At 39.1% G+C, this 20,284-nt stretch overlaps 1 protein-coding gene across 1 annotated transcript in view; it reads right to left on the bottom strand.

Moving 5' to 3' along the window:
• ARSB (arylsulfatase B) overlaps window positions 1-20,284 on the bottom strand; it is a 66,420-nt gene that overhangs the window by 31,220 nt on the left and 14,916 nt on the right. Inside the window, exon 5 of the mRNA XM_063319353.1 lies at window positions 1,374-1,617. Within this exon, the coding sequence (XP_063175423.1) occupies window positions 1,374-1,617 (244 nt within the window). The remainder of the gene's footprint in view (window positions 1-1,373; window positions 1,618-20,284) is intronic.

Genomic DNA, 20,284 nt, shown 5'->3' on the forward strand with positions numbered 1-20,284 from the left:
CAACTTCTAAGAACGTAGACAATAGGATTTAGCCCCATCCATGAATACAATATGTGCAGCACAGAAGAAGGAGAAACAAAGGAATTTAAACCAGTGTCACGATGCAATTTTTGCAAAACAAAAGGTTGGTCACAGAAGTTTAAAATTCTGCAGAAACTAAGGTTTTAAGGACTTTGTTATCCATTTTAGTAGAACAAAACTACGTTAGAATAGAAGAAAAGCTTTGAAAGATGAAGGACTGACTGAATGTAAGTCTTGACTGAAGATAGGGCAAAGGGCCAACACAGGGTTTCTTTTGATAGTTTGTTCTAGTGAAAAAAATCACCTTTACCAGTTAATGCCTATTTCATTTATTCTTTTACATTCTATTTTACTTACTCTGCTGAACCCAACACAGCAGTAATAAGAACATATTCAGGCGTGCCCAGAGTCCCCACTATCCGGCATTTGTGATACCATTTTAATTATTCTTTTCCAGAGGAAAAATATATGGGATTTAACTCATTTTTCTTTTAATGCACAGAAGACTCTCCATTATCTGAACTAATGGGGCTTGGGATATCCCAATTAATCCAGACATCATGAGAGGCGCACAGAGTCAGAGAGAGCCCAGTAAAAGTCATTAGCTCGGTCTCAGTGCCAACCCAACGGGAGCTTAGCTGCCTCTTTCTTCCAGCCATCTAAGCATGTCTGCAGTGTGCTCCTGAGTGCTCCAGCCTCCTTAAATCAGGCACAACATCACGGCCTCTCAGGAACCAACTCAGGACTACTCTTTGTACTCAACCTTGCAGGCTTTCTGAGACACTGGACAGCATGGATAGGGACCTATTCAAACGGTTACACTTGGGAGTCAGCCTGACAGGTCCTGTACTGGGCTAACAAACCATCAAAGTGGAATCCATGCTCAGTGAGTTTAACGTCTGCACAGATTTCCCATGTGTTCAATTCCAGACGTGTACTGCAGAGACACCCAACTTGGGCCCTGTAGCGAGCAGGGCAGGGTCCATAAAATTTACTACCTTGTACTCCATGCTGTGCAAAATCACTTAACATACTTCTGGATCATACAGCATTCTTGAAAAAGTATACCATGTTTGTGCATTGCTGTGTCCACACTGATAAATTCAACATACCAAGTTAAAGCTGAATGGAGGTTTTGCATCTGTGACCAGGATCAATTTGCAACCTGGATAATTCTCTCATGGATAGCAAAGTTAACTGCACTTACACCTTCTCTTTATTTACGGAAAGGAACACGAAATATATTCCACCCCCATCACCTCCCCCTGCCCCCAGTTCCAGCTCTGTTCTCTGGGCTGACTAAATTCTTCTCATACCAGAATGCCGACTCAGTGATTTGACATGCAAGTTACCTGATAGCTTCCCAAACATCAAAGCCATCCAAAGGCTTAGTGCCATTGGTGTGTCCTCCAGCAAGGTGCACCAGCGTTGGCAGCCAGTCAGAGATATGGATGAGTTCATGACTTTCTACACCTTTTCGTTTCAGTAAAGGACTTGCAACAAAGCCTACTCCTCTCACTCCTCCTTCCCAGAGGGTCCACTTTCTTCCTCGCAGCGGCCAGTTATTCCCACCTGCCAAAGTCTGTCCTCCATTATCTGGAAAACAAGTAATTAAAAGGAATTATTGGTAAGAAAGAAACAGCACAATCCTTCACACAACATGTATTCATCCATTTGAAAAAATATTTTCACAATACAGGCATGTCATGCCAGTATTTGCGTAGTGTTGTTAAGTGTTCATACAATACATCACGTGTTCAGAGCATGTTACAAACATGAGTTAATTCTCGCCAGAGTCTTACAAATTACTACAATGAAAAGTTACTGCTAGGCAGAAATGATTCCATACTACAAGCCAATGATTTAGAAGGACTTTAAGAGCAAGCTCTGACATTGATTCTAAATATCATTAGACATCCGAAACTTCCAGAATCAAAGACTTAAAAAATTAGTTCCAACTACTTTACAGACCACAAGAAAAACTGCTATCAATGCCATCATTAGTACTCAGAATACACTGTTCTAAAAAGCAGTAAGTTATACTTAAATTGGAAAATTGTTATTCCAGTGTCAAGGCAATACCTGTACTTCTAGTTTAGAACTGTTTGTTTCCCAGATTTTTAGGCAGCCACCTTGATTTGTAAAGTCACACAAAACAGTTTCTCAGGGAGAAAAAGAAGGCCCTAACAAAATGAGTTGAAACTAGTTAAAATAGTTGAAGCAATTCAGAAATAAACTGAATTTATTGTGTTTGGCGAGAACAACATATAAGATGGTTACAGAAGAAGTTGAACTGTGACTACAATAACTAAGAAATATCTACATGAATTAGAGATAACTCATGTAACTCTTTTTTAACGCTCTCTGATGAAGCTTTCACACTTAAAATAAAATCCATATTCCTGAAGTTAGCAGAATTAATGATTCTTTGAAGTTACTTTAGTACTGCTGTACAGTTGTAATGTAATGACATGTAACCTACTGTAATGATCTCAGAAGAGTCATTGATGGCAATTCTTTAAAGAATAATTTTTATGTATTTTAATAAGGTTAAAATTATTTCAAATAGTAGTTGTTGAACTGACAGTCAGTGTAATTTACATGTTTATGCTGTATTTCCTGATTAAAAAACAGGAATTTGAGGGAAGAAACAAGAAGTACGTGCCCAACACCTTACAGAAGAACTGTTCTGTAACCACAACACTATAAAATGATCTCCCTTCTGTTTCATTAATTAGGGATCAATGTAAACCCCCAATGTGAACACCCTTCTACTGCACACAGAAACCACTTTTTGTTCTGCTACAGAATAAACTAAACTAGTGCATGTCTCCGGAAAGACTTTAAAAGGTGAAAGCCTAAGCTAACTGAAGCACTTGGAAAAAATGGCATGATTTGAAAAGTGTAACGTGTTTTGTGGCCCAACTAGCTTCCAGTAGGGCTGCTTGTGTGTCCAGCACTCTTGGGTTAAAAATAAATAAATAAAGAGCTTCATTGTCTTCAATATGAAATGCAGGCAACTAAATATTATCTACCAACATTTCTCACACAACAATGTTGAGCAATGAGATCTGAGAATTTAAGTAGTTGCTGGTTACCAAAAAAAAAAAAAAAAAAAAAAAAGAAAAAAAAACTTCCAACAATTCTTTCTGCTTTTACTGTAAACAGGAATTCCTGTCAGGGATACTCATGGGACAGAGCTTTCGGTAGCTTTTAACCTTTGGTGGCCTTAGAATAAAAGCTGTCTTATCTACACTGTATTAGAACACAGTTCAGACATAAAGTGGTATCAAATCTTAAGTATGTTAAGCAGCATCTTAAGTCTCACAAGCTACTTGCTGTCCATATCAATTTAATACTAGCACATGAGATCTTATTGTAGTCCTGAATATCAGCAATGAAGTAGCAAGGAAAATTACAGAAGTAGACTATTTGTCATTATTAATAAAATTAATATTATTATCAATAAGTAGACTTATTTTTTCTTTACTTTCTGAGGTTGAGTTGAAGACATTCACATTGAGACAGTTTCGTTATACAGTAAATTCCCTGAGACAAGGATTCTATCTAACGTGTATCCTGTAAAAACTTGTGTGTGGTATCAGCATTCAGAAATAGCACACTAAGTTAAAAAAGGGAAAAAATTTGTTCTTGTTTTGATAGATTATCTGATACATAAATGAAAAAACCTGACATGAGAAACAAGCTTCATCCCACTCATTTTGACTTCTCATTTTCACATTGCTAGAACATTACTGTTTCCTTCTCCCTCAGGAATTCATGTTCAAGAGACCCCTTCTGCTTCATTTCTTGACTGAGTTATCAAGGAAGTGTTGAAGGAGGGAAAGGGATGGTTTCTGGGTTGATTACTGAAGTTTGTTTCTTTCTAGGCATGTAGAACAGAGCTGATCCATCATGGTCAGCCTAACCACGATTACTTTTGGGGGGCATGGGGTATAGAAGTGGCAGATAAAAGGCATGAACAACCACAACAGGACTGTAACTGGAGTTCTAGTCAGTCTTACCAATGAGGGTATGTCTAGACAGCAGGGGACAAAACGAGTACCTGCTGCGTGTATGTTCAGATACTTTTCCCCTAAGATACAGCTGTGGATGTATACAATTGGTGCTAAAAACTTGCATGGGTTCAGAAAGCCACTGGAGAAGTTAAAGATAAAAAAACAGTTGATAGTTCCTACATGAAAAGACATCACCTCTGTCTCAGGAATTTCTTCGGCCACAAACTGCTAGAGATTTAAAAGTTTTCACAAAACATTTGCTTAAACGCACCAACAATGAGTCCCAATACTCTTTCCAGACACGTGCTACTACGTGCTACTACATTGCTGTAGTGATGGACTGGCTACAGATGGAACACCTGCTAGAAGGACCGTTTGTCTGTGGAAGTACGGGCATTCTCATGTTTTCCCAAATAAGCTATTTCTTACTAAATCCTCATGCTATTTTAGCAAAGTATCTTGAAAAACACACAAGTCCATATGGAAACTCCTGGTAGTTCAAAACACACATTTAATATCCACTTAGGTAAGAGACAAATAGGATTGTTGTTGCTTCATGTTCTACACTGGCTTCATATCCAATTCTAAATCTACTTCAAAACAATATTTCCTGAATGATTTATCATCCATTTTTGCAACTGTTTTTCTCCATGACTCATCCTAATAGCCTAATCTCAGCAGACAGTCTCCAGAGCAAAGCTTTTGGAATCAAGGTACCTGCAACTAGAGGCCCTGATTTATAACATTTCTTATTATTAAATCTTCAGCCTTGTTACTTCAGCTGAAAACACAAGCCTCCCCCAAGCATGATACTTCAATTATCTCTTTCCTGGAGACAAACATCAAATATGATTTCCATTAAAAATAATAGTGAAATAGTCTGGAAAATGTAGTGAGCATATTTTTCCTATCTGTAAGAATCATTTTTGTAATTACATCTCTATAATTTAGACTTCGGTAGTACCCACAACATATTATGTGCATTAGAAAAATCATAAAACAAACCAGCTTTTGTCCCTAAAGAAAGGATAAAAGAGGAGAGAATAAGGCTATAGTTAGAAATTATGGTATTTGGCATAACCGTTACCTAGCTAATTTATTCAGTGTTGTTTGTTTTCTTAAATGGAAGCATTGCACATTTTTAAAGAGCTTTGTTGTTTGCTTGGTTTGGCTTGCTTTGATAGGTGTTCAGCTACCTTTGCTTTTATTTATCACTCCCATCATTCTGTGTTATTTTAAGGAGGGGAAGTGCTTTTTTTCCATTCTGATGGAATTTTCTTCTACAAGTTGAAATTTGTGACAATGAAAGAGAACATTGGGGAGAGATGTTCTTGCTGATGTAAGAATGGGTTAAAACAGAGTTCGTAGCAGGCATTACCACCATCAATGAAAAAATGAACAGAAGACATATGCAGGGTAAATGGCAAAACAACAGAATAGAGAAACAGAAGCATCCTGACTATTTTAAAATGTAGTTTTTATCAAAGTTGTGCACCCTTGAATTAACAACCACCTTGTTGACTATGGAGAAATCTGTATAATGTAGTAATTGCATCATAAACACCAGTGATATGCTGCACTGATTTAGGAAGAGTCGTCATTCCTGCTATGGAAGAGAAACCAAAAATCCTCAAGAGAAAACGAAGCACACTGGCAGTTGCAAGCATTGGGGAGGGAGCCTGCAACAGTCAGATCTGAGGGAACCACGTGGTCACGGACAGAACAGTTTCTTAAGGGCAATAAATATTTCTGAGGGTCAGGAATTGGTCAAAAGAGTCCCTCGGAACAAAAGTCAGGCTCATCTCTAACATTATCATTATTCTCTGCCAATTTACATGACTCTTGAGAGTAGCATAATTCTCTTTTAATTTTGTGTTGTCCTTCAGTATCCACAGAGTAGGAATCTGACAGGATCTGAACGTATCTTCAAACAAAGAAACTGCCACACTAAATAACTTCATTGGAACTGACGCTAACAAAATTGGTAGGTCTAAACCCCTCTGAAAACCAATGCAGTGCTTCCAAACCCAAAACACCACCACATTTTATGTTAGTCTCTCTATACGAATGTATTTGTGGGACCTGCATCCTGGTAAAACAGATTGATATAAAGCTCTCCAGATGAAATAACTTTTGTCTTCAAAATAGTCATGCACAGTACCCTAACCCCTTGAATAATTTTCAAAGTACTGGCAAAGTTGATCCTCAGAAAATATCATGCATTACTATAGCAAAAATAAATTTTTGAAGTGAGAACTTCTATCTTCTGTTTTGATTAAAATATCTTAAAAAAAAATTAAATATATTTTTCTAACAACTCTAGCAACTACCCAAATATGCCTTCAAGAAAAAAATCAGTTCTTCTAGGGCAATTCCTGCATTCTTTCACTCTCGTACACCTATTAACATCTAGTCACTTTCTCACCCATCTTAAAGTACATACATACTGTCCACATTAAGATACTTTAAGGGAGTGAGTTGAAACAACAAAAATCTGTAGTACCTCCCTTCCAGATGATTTTGGATTAAAATAGGACACATTTCCCATGCAAAAAATCGGAGAATATAATCCATTTTCAAAGAAAATTTGTACATCAGACGGTGACTGTCTTTCAAACTATTGTGGGATTTTTGTTAAAAGTAATGAAAAGAAAGGGCACTTTAAAAAAGTTTATTTAATTTAATAAAAATCTTTCAACGTAAGTAAAATAAAAGCAAAGTAAAGCTTGTGCATCTTGAATATACCTTTAAAAATGAAGGCCAATGTTTTCTTCTCACAAACATCTGCTCTTGTAATTAATATTCATTGTCATATACATGAGAAAGAGTTTAATTTGTTAAATCTGTAATTTGTAAACTGTCAAAGATGTTTTGCAGGAGTTCTTAAAGGAATCAATAAACAAAAGTAAACAGAGGGGCCCTTCTGTTTCTCCCAAACACTTCTCTGAAGAGTTGCCAGCTGCCAAACATTTTGACTAGGGCCGTATATATATGCAGTGATGTGGGATGTATGTAACCAGTAAATAGTTTAACGACTAAAACTTCTTTGAAGAGCAGCTGGACAATAAAAACCAGCAATAAACCAATTCTGAGAGCAATAACTAATGAAGCATGTATGGATTCAAGTCTTCAGATGGACTGACTTTTTTATTGAACTACCCTGGAACTGAAGCAACAGGCTGCTTCATACGACGAAGATAACCCACATCAGCAATAGATACTCGCAACTATGGGAAAAGCTTCATTTGGGATTTATAGCTCATTAGATAACAGAAAACCAAAAAAGGCAAAAGCGTTAACTTAAGTATAAACCCTGACAAGTGTCCTTCCCGGGATCATAAATACCTCTTGGCCATGTACATTCCTTGCTAAGACAAGTCCACAGTGGTTACAGAACTCAGGGACAATATTAGTATCATTAATAGATCTGTCAGAACTTCATGCGTCGGAGCTCACGCCCCTGACAAATTCTGTTTAAATTGATCAACAGGCTCAGAAGTCATTGCTGGGAGAAGACACTAAATGGAAACAAGTCCTGTAATACTGTATAAGGCCAGTTTTCTAAGAAAGTAAGGTTAATCTCCCCCATTTGTACACACAAACATCATTATTGCGTACGTAGTGGAATGAAAATCTTATTTTAAAAGCTATAAAGAGACCTTTGTGTTTTATTTTTTGGATGGTGGGAAAAACACTGTAAGAAGAGTTTCCAAAGAACACCTAAGTACGCTATGACCAACACGCTAACTTTCTTCACCAGGTGGACAAATGGCCCAAGCAAGTTCCTTTCTGTGACTTCTACTGCCTGCACACACGATCTTACCAGCTTCTGCTCTTGATGTTGCCTCACATGCATGCTCTAGAATAGAGGTAATATTTTCTCTGCAAATAGGCCAGAAACTGGTCTTCACTTTAAAGATTTCCTTCACTGCTTTTTCTCCAGCTCTTATGTAGGATTTAAGTGGGTAAATTAAAAATAGTAAATAATACAGAAAATAATTTTGCTTTTTTTCAGTGTATTATTCAAAAGCAACAGACTGCCTTGTGGAATAGCTACGTATTTTCTTCTGACACACTAGATCTTGTTTCAATTACACTATAGCAAAGTAACTTTTTTTTTTTTAAACAGAGCATCCTTTTTTTGTCTCCCTTGTGACCACTCAGGTTGCTGTATTCTTCTTAGGACCACAAGTGAGCTACACGCTGTGATCCTGCTGACGGGCCTAGCAAATTGTTCTAGACAAGTTCCTGGGAGAGGGCTTCCTTTAATTTCTCCACGGATTCATCCAAGACTGTATTTGGTGCTGTTTCTAAGCAGTTTTAACTCCGGTAGTTCTTTTCAGTCTTTGTATTTTCTTAGTCCAAATAAGGAGCTACTCACAAGTCTCCTTATTAAAAAAAATATTAAAAATCACCCTTGCTGACTACATTTAGCGTGCAAATTGTTTTAGACAGTGAGAATACCTCCTAAAAATATGCAGGGTTTACATAAACTGTCCTTAACTTCTATTTATTCTAAACCTTCCATTCCCCTAAGATGATAAACTCAGAGTGTTTAAGTTTGTGATACATATTATACAACCTTGGTTACAATGGCAGAACTGTTATCCTAACTATGTGTCATAGTAATCCTAATTATCATGAAAAGTTTTAACAATTGTTTTTGGAATTTGTAGAACAAAGAGTGATCCAAGAATATGGAAAATATTTACAACAATAACTCTGGAAAATACATCAGTAATTAATTATTTCCTATAAGAAAAATAACAGTCTTAACAGAAAATTAAAAAAAAAAAAAAAACAAAACACAAAAAACCAAAACTTTCAGCACAACAATCTAATAGGGTAAGTATTTCTGGACTGTTCTGCCTTGTACATCTCACAGCACAAGAAACTCTGCATAAATGAACGTTAGCGATGAGTAAAAAAAGACCAAAACTGCTTGACACCACTAAAAACAAATCAGCATGCAAAATACTTTATGATAAAGAAGTTAATAAATTTAAATACATAACTTCTCCTGGATGCCTAGGTTCATTTTTAAAAATAGCCATCTAAAAGTTTAGCAGATCTGTATGCATGTAACTCATACATACACAGAGCAAGAAAAGACCAACCAGCATTTAAAGGAAGTATTCAATTAGGAATCAGTAAAAAAAAAAAAAAAAAACAACAGAGAAAAATCAAGTGGTGTGTGCCAACAAAGTCTTTGACTATGCAACCACTTTTTTATCCTATTTAGAACAGAGCACAAGGAAAGCATTTGAAGTAAAACATTTGCAAGGGCAAAGTAAGAAGAAAGCTTTACTTTAAGCATCTAGATCATATAAATACAATTAGATATCACGACTAAATTCACTAATCATTTACCATGTACTGGTGCTTAACAACTTTAACCAGCCATTAGTGTCTGTAAAGATATAACCTAAAATTTCTGGCTCCTGGCTACAAACACCTAGGTCTCCTTTTTTCCTGAAAACAGTTACAAAATACTTGCCAAATATTCTTACTGTATCTACAGTACTTTTCAAATACACCATTGGCATGCCCCAGCTTTTTTTTTTTTCTGTTTTCCACCTGTGCTTAAGCTCCTGCTTTTTTGAATCGATGAATTTTTCTGAAGCTGCAAGAGAAAACTCCCCCACCCTGTAATTTCTCCTCATGGGCCCCTGTAGTAAGCTGATCTAGCACACATCTGTCCGATACATAAACCATGCCAAGCTCTGTTTGAAAGGCTTGTCTAAAGCCACACAGTATTTTTAAAGTGAGCACAGACCAGAAAAAAACCACCAACTCTGTTTTATTTTATAATGCAGATTTGGGCATTTCAATACTTTATCAAATTAAAGCAGCTTCAAATAATGAGAAAAAGTAACCTTTTAGGCTCCTGCTACTCCTGAAACTAAAAGCTGCCGACATACTAAAGCCATCAACTGCACGCAACCTAGCATGAAATATGTGCAAAAAAATGTTTGAAGGGGAAATACGGTCAATAATAATTCCTGGTCTTGTTCCAGTTTCTTGCTTCTGATTAACAGATTAATTGCCTTGCGAAGACGAGAGTGGAAGGTAGTTTCTCTTTGCTAAAAGGAAGAACAGAGTCCCTCCTATATGCTCCCTCTTTCCATTTAAAACAAATAAGTGTTGTAAATGTAACTCGGAAGAATGTTTAGTTTCCAAGTGCATCCCCCCTCTCCCTACCAAACAGAAGAGATACGTCCATATGGTAGACAGACACTCAATGAAAGGAGGACTGGGTATGACTGACAAATGACCGCAAGTATGCTGGGAAGCACTCAAATTCCAGCATTAAATTTTCTAAGTGCAGAGACTGTCCAATAGCTGGCAACATCTAGGTGTTTTCATTCGGTAAAAGCATTCGGAAGTTTATTTTGAATACATTCGGGTTTCTTCCTCTGCTTCTGGAAGCAGCGTGACTCTTAGAACAAACCTAGTGCTGTTATCCCTACAACGTTATGGATCTAATTAGGAGGCATATTTATAGCAGCTTTTGGAGGAAAAAAAGCAGGAAGTCAGGCCACTGTTACTGTGCTTACGGACACCCTGTATAAGCAGCGATCAGCCAAAACTAATGCATCCATACTTCCAGATGTATGGAAAATACCTGACCTCAGGCCTGCCAGTTTTGTATTTTAGGCTGCAGCTGTAAGGTAAAAAAAAAGAGGATCCAATTCCAACACATGCGGACAGGAGACAGCAGAAAGCTAGTTTTACATCTACTGCCAATCAGAGTCGTGTACAAGAAAAGACGACCCCAACTTCAGATGCAGCAGAAGCGTTAAGGTGTGCATGGCCTGCAGGGAAGGCTGCCACCCTTAGGGGATCATTATTTCACTTTTCTCCAGTTTGGTCTTTTGAGCAGGAGGGAAAAAATGACTACTTTGACCTAACACCTTTTTTTTTTTTTTCTTTCTTTAAAAAAAAAACAACCCCCCCAAAAAAACCACTTCCAGGGATATGAAGCTGCCAGAAGGTAGAATTGCATGCAAACAGCAGAGAGAAATGATCTAATATACAGGCATTAAAGCCTCACAGTTGTGCCCAGAACTGAGATTTTCCATCCTAATATCCCATACCTCCTCTTCCTTGGTGTTTACTTGAGGGGGGACTGCTCTGATTGCCTTTTGTCACTTCTCTGGCACACAATAAAGAGAGCAATCTGGAACTAATTTAAGCAGTTTAGCACATCAGGATACAGCTGGGAAAGGTTTTGGGAGAAAAGCTGAGGAGGAAGACGAGGGCTGTGCACGGTCCAGCTGAGCCCGCGCACAGGAAGGGGGTGCAGATGGGCACCTTCCAACAACAGTGCCTGCAGACGGGGAAAACCACCCCACATCGAAACTCTCCAACCAGCCCAGGAACAGCAGAAACCTCAGTGCAGGGAATTAAGAAATCTGCTCTAACAGCAGGAGTGGCAGGGCCACCGCTCAGTGTCAGGAGCATTTCAGCTGATGCTTGCTCACCCAGCAGTAGCCCAGCTCCTCTTGCCTGTCTACGACTTTTATATTTCATTTGCTATGAGCCAGATGTGGGTTTTTTTCTTCTTCTTAATATTAAGTGCAGGCACATGCATTGGCTTTACACAGTGCAAACTATGACTTGATTCCGGCAATTGGACAGATTTACATCTGTTTTTCACATCACTTTTGTTCGAGAGGAGTGATTTGAGTTTTTAATCACTTGGGGCCCTAGCTGTACCCAGAATACATTGGCTCAATTCACAAGCGGAAAGAAACACATGTCTGCTGGCAGAAAGAAATAAAAATGAAACAAAACTCTTCAGTTATTACTTACCACACCGGACATTTGAAAAAAGGGCAGCACACACCTTAATAAGAAGTATCTGTCCCTAAGCTAACTCTCACATAAACCACAAAAACCGAAATTCCACCCGACAAATACATCAATAAAAGGGTAAAGAATATAATATTCTTTATAACACTAGCCTTAAAAATTCTGGGGAGCAGGGGGGAAGGTTAATTACTTTGTGATTGGTTGCAACTATTCTGTCTCCTGCAGGCTGTTTCATTCTCCTAGGGATGACAATGAAATGACACACCTACGTTTATTCAGCACGCATGGACAAGGTGGGGAATGCACCCATCTTGTACTGGTACATTCAGCAATGTCCAAGACTCTCCCAAAGTGACCTCAGCTTTTGCTAAATGCAATCAAGCTTACATGGGGAGGAAAGGGATTATTTGATAAGGTAACATGGTGATATAGAAACACAGGTAATGAAGAGAAATGGACGTTTACACAAATAATGTTCTTTCCCTTTAATGATCTAAGCAGCATTTTTAACCAGTTCTCATAAATCTGTTCTTCAGCAATGTTTTCAGGATGGGGAAATGGCAGAGAACATGCTTGCTGAATGAATATTTCAGAGCAATTTTTTACTTGTTATTTATTCCTTAACATCTTTGCTGGGTGACAGGTAATAATGGCTGAATAACACATTGCTGAATCTAAGAAAGAAGATGATAAGCTGCCCAAAACTGAACCTATTTTATCCAAATGAGCAGAAAAAACCCTAGTGTGTACAGTGTGCCTAATATTCCTATCCCCCTCCTTAACTATGTCACATCAATGCTACATTCAAGTGAGTGAACAGAAGGAGCACTTAAACTCAAAACTTTTAATTTAGTAACAATTGTTTTATTCCAACTTTGTCATTTATTTTTTTCCCATCTACATGCCAAAACATGCCCTCTTCTAATTGCTCCTGTGTTTGAACCTCTGCAATACGCCTGCAAGACACCATGGTAGTTCAGTAAGGTCACCAGCAATTTCCTCTTGGCAAGATCCAACCTTTCTCCAACATCATCATCCTTGAACTTTCTGCCACTTTTGATCATATTTCCTGAATCCTGAAGTTGTGAAATCTCTCCTCTTGGCAAATATTTAGCTTTGCAGACCACATTCAGTCCTCAAAAATACACATATAACTCTCAGCGATTTCAAAGGGGAGCTGTTCATATGCACAACGGAAACAACTGTAGACTTCAAAGGAACAGTCAAATTGCACATTTTGCTCTTGGTGGGCATTTTGGTTTTGATGTTTTTGTGCCTAATGATCATTCCTCAGAAAGTTTATCCTGGAAACTCAATCCTTTACAGGTTAACTGGTTTCCTGTTCCATTCCTGACACTGGGAAAGAAGCAGAACAATCCAGAATGCACTGACAGATTCCTCTGCTAAAAGACAGTAATTTCACTATAAACAGAGCTTTAGCCCTGGATGGCCAAGTGTTTCCCAGTACGCCCATACTTCAGAAATAAGTTAATCCTTTCAGTTATTTATGGTTCAACCTGTGTCTGCAAAAGGCATCTGTCCACTATCGCTTGTCATCCGTGACAACAATCAGAATTTATCATCTCTTTCATATTATCGACCAAACCACTCACACAATCCATCCTCAGCCTGCTCAGTCCCAACTTGCATGAGTAAAGATGTACTGTTTCAGTCAAATGGGTAGGGTCACTGTAAACAAGGGTGAGACAAGAGGAGATGGTGGCATCCTGTGTGGTTAGCTCCCCCAGCCTCCACAATTGCAGTTTTATCTTCCTCATATGGACTTCTGGCCTCCTGGCTAACCACTACCTGACCCGTACATGTGGGTCCAGAAGTCTCATCTTCCCCCTACTCCCACTTTGGCAAAGGAGTCACTAATTCTTAAAAAATCCAACTCCAAGTCTCTCTCAGGATTACAGAATAAGTGACCCATTAAATTAGTGAAGGTCTTCAGGTCCATGTTTTCCCAAAGCCTCTCTCCACATTTGCCTCAGGCTGCAGCAAGATGTGCTCTTTTGGCTCTGACTAAACTAATTTAAAGAGTTAAGCTAATTAAAAGCTCTCAGATCACACAAGAGGTCAACAGTCCCTAAAAGGGCTGGTATAATTGCATGTGTGCTTACTCTTAACAGGGTTCCATCAAAATTATCTGGATTAATAAACTGAAAACACTGTAACTGCTAAAAATGTTCAAGCTACCCAAGGTCACTTGAAGAGAATCACAGGAAGCCACATGAAGTCCCTGAATGCAGCTGAGGGACCTCAGGGGCAATTGCCTGTGACGTGAGGCACCTGTGGGCAGAAAAAGCCCCTAACCTTAGTCCCACTCATCACCGTCACCGTCTACACAGCTATTCTTACTCCTGACACATGCATTTTTCCTTTTAGTTTTTTTTTTTCCGCATTTGCATTCTTTCTGCTACCTTTGACTCTCTAATGAACTGTAACTGTTGGCCAGCAGCAGTTTATATCTCCTAGTCAATGTGAACCATTTGCAGTCAGTAAAATGTCATTATTAAACTGTTTTAAACAAAGGCTTTGCTTTTTCAGTCCACTGAGATCACGGGAATACAGCTTGATGGCAGTGTAGTGGGTGATACATTCAAGCAGGCAGATATGAATTCACATCTTTTGCAGCCACTAGTGCAACCATGTACAACTTTCATGAGAAAAGTAATGGAAGAAACTTTGAGAACAGTAATGGAAGGATACTATTGAAAACATAAAGACTTGACAGAACAGAAAAGCATGCATAGGATGTCATTCTTAAGATCCGCTTGTTAGAAACACTTATTTGATTGCAAAATGTGTTACAATGCTGCAGTGCGAACAGAAAGCAGACTTAAAGAGACATCGCTATTAAAACTGTCATTAAATTATCAGACATCAACATACCCTAACTATTTCATTGTTGATTTGATAAAGTATCTTCTTGCAAGGTATCAGCAGCAGCGCAGTGCTCCAATACATGCAGCTCTCTGCCGTGACCAGTAATAATCTTTTGCATAGCCTAAACATCTAGATCATCTATAATACAAGAATAACGAAAAACACGCACTCCAGTTGCTGCATTATTTGGTTTTATATGTAGTTGGTTAAAGCCATTTACTCCAAAATACCAGTGAAATTACTGCTGGAGATTTCTGGTTCTTCCCAACCAAGTTCAAGCAACTCTGGAATCTTAATACAGAATTCAGGGTCAGCTCACTTCAACGTACACAAAGCTCTGGCTATATTTTAACTTGAGAAAATGCAATTAGAGGTCAAACCTAAGAGCAGGCACAGGCAGCATTCCACACAGCAGCAGTGCTCAAAGTTCAGATAAAAAGTGGGGGTATTTCTTCCTGCTTAAAGAGAAATGTAAAGGTAGATGCTGTATACTAAGAGACAGATACTCCAGTCATAGCAGGCACATGAAGGTATCCAGAGAGGCAGAGATTTGCAAAAGGCATAAAAGTAATTAGTAGGAACGTATAGAGAAAGCAGAGGAAAGATTAAGACTGATCAGTAAGGAATTCAAAAATATAAATATGGATCCTTACAAAAGGAGGGGAAATCAGCTTATTCGTTCCAGCATTAGTACTAACAGCTAAAACACCTGCAATGGATGCTGCAGTAAGAATTCTCCAAGCCAGCGTCACATCAGACATTTACACTGACCCATGGCCAAATCTTAACATCCACAACTAATGTACACTTCCAAACTCACGCTGCTCAACTTTAGTAGCTCTGAAGATGGACACTTCCCATCTCCTAGTCTTAGCTATTGTACAGATTCTTTTTTTCCAATATTAAAACCTTCCATTATAGTTCCCAACCCTGTTTCATCAAAGAAATCCGTGGTTTTTTTCTGCATGCACAGGAGATGGGCAACACTAGGCCTATCTAAGCTTAAATGCCATATAAATCTTAAGAGAAGCAGATGATCAGTAAAATCTATAGGCAGAAGCACAAAATTACAATACAAAACTTTCCTTCCACTTTTAAAGTCAACCAATTTTTAACTGATGCAGTATCTTACTATAAATTAATTGTCATCTGGAGTAAGTAACATGCATTTATGGATTTCAGTGTTTCTTTGGGTTGGTTTTTTTTTTAACTCAAAAATCTGTAAAATGTATGGCTTCCTTGGCATTCAGCACATCTATATTCTGACACTCATGTAAATTCTGCTGGTTTTCCTCTCCTATGAATTAAGGCAGAGAGGGGAAATCTTACTTCTTTAACACATGCTATAGTGAAATCCTTCACAAATATAGATTATATTCGATGCATAAGAATAACATGGAATAATGTAAAATGAAAGAGAGAAAAGAATACAGAGGACAGTTGTGCGGAGCTTTATTTGGAAGGCCTCTGCTTCTTCTGTAGAGTTTAGCCTTCAGTCACATGTTTATTTGGAGCATACTTTAATTCTGGAATATTCATAAATAAATGAAACAGATGTACTAATCAAACCATAGTTTATATGAACATATTAGTATGAAAAAAATGAAAAATCATAGAAGGAAAACAGATCCAGAACATCTCAGCAGGGATTCAAGTAATCTCTTTCAGATACTACTTACTTGACTAAGGCCATCTTACAGTATCTGCAGCTTACAATACCTGCAGATCCAAATTCTTAATGCAGACCAGACAATATTGCGCATTTCTTTCCAAAGTCAATCAATGACAGATTTTCCCTATGTTTCTATATTGATTCATAGAAACAAGGGCTGTCCATGATTGACAAAGTAAGTCTCTTGGAGAAGCAATATTTCTAAATAAATATGAAAGCTTTGTGTGAGACAGTTTTGTGTTGTTCCAAACAACATTAATCAGTTACAAAGGAAATCTAAAAATTCGTGTATATAAAACTTCAAGTTTCATTCTATTTGCATTTGTTCTACTAAACAACTATTTAAAGAAATACTGAAATATGAAATTATAAAAAGTTAAGGGTTTCCACCAGTGTTTTTGTATAATCTTCTATAATATAATGCACTGGTGAAGTCTGCAGTCCTAAGGGACACGGGATGGGCGAAACACTAAGTCAGGACCCTGAATTTTAGGAAAGCAAAATTCCAGCTCTTCAAGGAGTTAGTCAATATGGCCCCCTGGGAAACTGCCCTCAGGGACAAGGGAGCAGAACAGAGCAGAACAGAACAGAAAACATCTTTAAGGATGCTTTCCATAGAGCACAAGAGCTCTCAATACCCAGGTGTAAGAAATCAGGAGAGGAGGGCAAGAGACTGGCATGTCTGAGTCAAGACCTGCTGGTCAAACTACAGGGCACAAAGGAAATGCACAGGCACCGGAAGCAGGGACAGGTGTCCTGGGAAGAGTATAAGGATGCTGCGCGGTTGTGTAGGCATGGCGTCAGGAAGGCCAAGGCACAGCAGGAGCTGAACTTGGCAAGGGATGCAAAGAATAGTAAGGGCTTCTACAGGTATGTCAACCAGAAGAAGAAGGTCAAAGAAAGTATGTCTCCCTGATGAGTAAGACTGGCAAACTGGAAACAATAGATGAGAGGGCTGATGTATCCAACAATTTTTTTACCTGTGTCTTCACTGGCAACCTCTCTCCCCACACCTCTCGAGTGGATGGACCACAAGTCAGGGACTGGGGGAGCAAACTCCCTCCCACTGTAGGAGAAGATCAGGTTCATGACCAGCTGAGGAACCTGAACATACAGAAATCTATGGGACCTGACAAGATGCATCCCAGAGTCCTGAGGGAACTGGCTGATAGAGTTGCCAAGCCACTCTCCATGATATTTGAAAAGTCACGGCAGTCAGGTGAAGTTCCCGGTGACTGGAAAAAGGGAAACATTGCACCCATTTTAAAAAGGGTAGAAAGGAGGACCTTAGGAAATACCGACCTCTCAGCCTCACCACTCTGCCTGGGAAGATCATGGAACAGATCCTCCAGAAGCTATGCTAAGGCACATGACGGACAGGGAGGTGATTCGAGACAGCAAGCATGGCTTCACCAAAGGCAAGTCCTGCTGACCAACCTAGTAGCCTTCTATGATGGAGTGACTACATCAGTGGACGAGTAAAGATCTATGGATGTTGTCTATCTGGACTTCTATGAGGCCTTTGACATGGCCCCCTACAACACTCTGCTCTCTAAATTGGAGAGATATGCATTTGATAGATGGACTATTTGGTATAATGAATTGGCTGGATGGTCACGTCCAGAGAGTAATGGTTAATGGCTCAATGTCCAGATGGAGATCAGTGACAACTGGTGTCACTCAGGGGTCTGTACTGGGACCAGTGCTGTTTAATATCTTCATCAGTGATGTAGACAGTGGTATTGACTGCACCCTGAGCAAGTTGCAGATGACAATAAGCTGAGCGGTGCAGCTGACAGGCCTGAGGGATGGAATGCCATCCAGAGGGACCTGGACAAGCTCGACAAGTAAACGTCATGCAGTTCAGCAAGGCCAAGTGCAGGGTCCTGCACTTGAATCATGCCAACCCCCAGTATCAATACAGGCTGGGGATGAAGGGATTGAGAGCAGCCCTGCTGAGAAAGACTTGGGTGTACTGGTGGATGAAAAAACTGGACATGACCCAGCAATGCGTGTTCACAGCCTGGAAAGCCAACCGTATCCTGGGCTGCATCAAAAGAAGCGTGGCCAGCAGGTGGAGGGATGTGATTCTGCCCCTCTAGTCCGCTCTGGTGAGGCCCCACCTGGTGTCTTGCATCCAGCTCTGGAGTCCCCAGTACAAGACAGACACGGACCTGCTGGAGTGGGTCCAGAGGAGGGCCACAAAGATATCAGGGGGCTGGAGCATCTCTCCTGTGAGGGCAGGCTGAGAGAGTTGGCGTTGTTCAGCCTGGAGAAGAGAAGGCTACAGGGAGATCTTATTGTGGCCTTTTAGTACTTAAAGGGGGCTTATAAGAAAGATGGGGACAAAGTTTTACTGGGGCCTGTAGCAACAAGGACAAGGGGTAATGGTTTTAAACTAAAGGAGGGTAGATTTAGACTAGATACAAGGAAGAAATTTTTTATGATGAAGGTGCTGAGACACTGGCACAGGTTTCCCAGAGAGGTGGTAGGTGCCCCATCCCTGGAAACATTCAAGCTCAGGTTGGACGGGGCTCTGAGCAACCTGATCTTAGTTGAAGATGTCCCTGCTCATTGCAGGGGAGGTTGGAGTAGATGACCTTTAAAGGCCCCTTCCAACCCAATCCATACTATGACTCTGTAAAATCAAGCTATTCTAAGAAAACATAATAGCAGATATTAAAAAATATTGAAGCTTTTGGGCAGATTTAGTATATATCCACTCCACTGAGTCATTTCTAGAGATAACAAAAGCTGTATTCCTCTTTTTCTTGCCTATTCAAATTTCAAAAGTTGGCTGTAGAAGAAATTCTGTTTCTAAAAGAATGATGGCAATATACAAAAGAGACATTGCAGCTATCTCCTTTGTTATTATTAGTTAAGAAACTAGTTGTTCAGTAAATGGCAAATATTTGGCTATATCTTAATATTTAGCACCTGTAATAGAACTTGGTAATTTAATAGTAGCCCATATATGTGTAAATTCTTGGTGGTAGTCTAAAACAACATACAGGACAACATACAGCACATACTAGATGTCATGCAAGGAAGAGTTGTGAGGAAAACCAGAGTAAGCTTATTTACTCAAAATTTTACTAAGCTTTTTTGAAATTACTTTCGGTGTTCTATTAGAAGACAGTCTCCCACAGAAATTGGAAGACATTTAATCATTTGGATACCTAAGATGGGAGATCAGGTAAACAGACAGAAATCTATACCCACTGGATCCTAGTAAAATACGAACGGAGCAAATTTTTTCCCTCTTCTCCAATTTCTGATACATTTCCACTGTGCACACCTGACCTCGGAATGATGAAAGCTTATAAAGGAACTCAAACTCGCATAATTTTGCGTCTTTCCCCCCTTTTTCTTGTTGTGCTACTGCACTAGGAGATTTTACAATGAGTTATAATCAGCAACAACAGAAGCACGCGTCTAATCCTGAATCTCGCAGCATCCAAAGTGACCCCACCACTGTGCCGCTGTCAGCCAGGCAGCTCGATTGCCGTCACAGAGGATGAATTAGAAGGGACAACAGATTGAGGACAGATTTTCAACCACATTTGTCACACTGATCTAAAACAGTATGAACCACTAAACTGGATGCTGGAAGATGTTGCTTCTTTCTCGCCTTTGTGTAACTCTGACTTTGTTTTCCAGTACTGAGTTTTTTATTCTTCTCTCTGATATTGTAATACTGCATTTTAAAAATCAAATGTCATACAACCTTGAATACTAGTGACCGTATAGGTTCCTTCAGTCCACAACAACTAAACAATAATGGGTGTAAAGAGTATAGAAAGAGATGGCAGAAATAAGATGGCATAACCAATTCATTCACAGTTTAATTCTGTAAACGTTTGTTACA

Source organism: Chroicocephalus ridibundus, chromosome Z (assembly GCF_963924245.1).
Source record: "Chroicocephalus ridibundus chromosome Z, bChrRid1.1, whole genome shotgun sequence".
NCBI classification, from domain to species: Eukaryota; Metazoa; Chordata; class Aves; order Charadriiformes; family Laridae; genus Chroicocephalus; species Chroicocephalus ridibundus.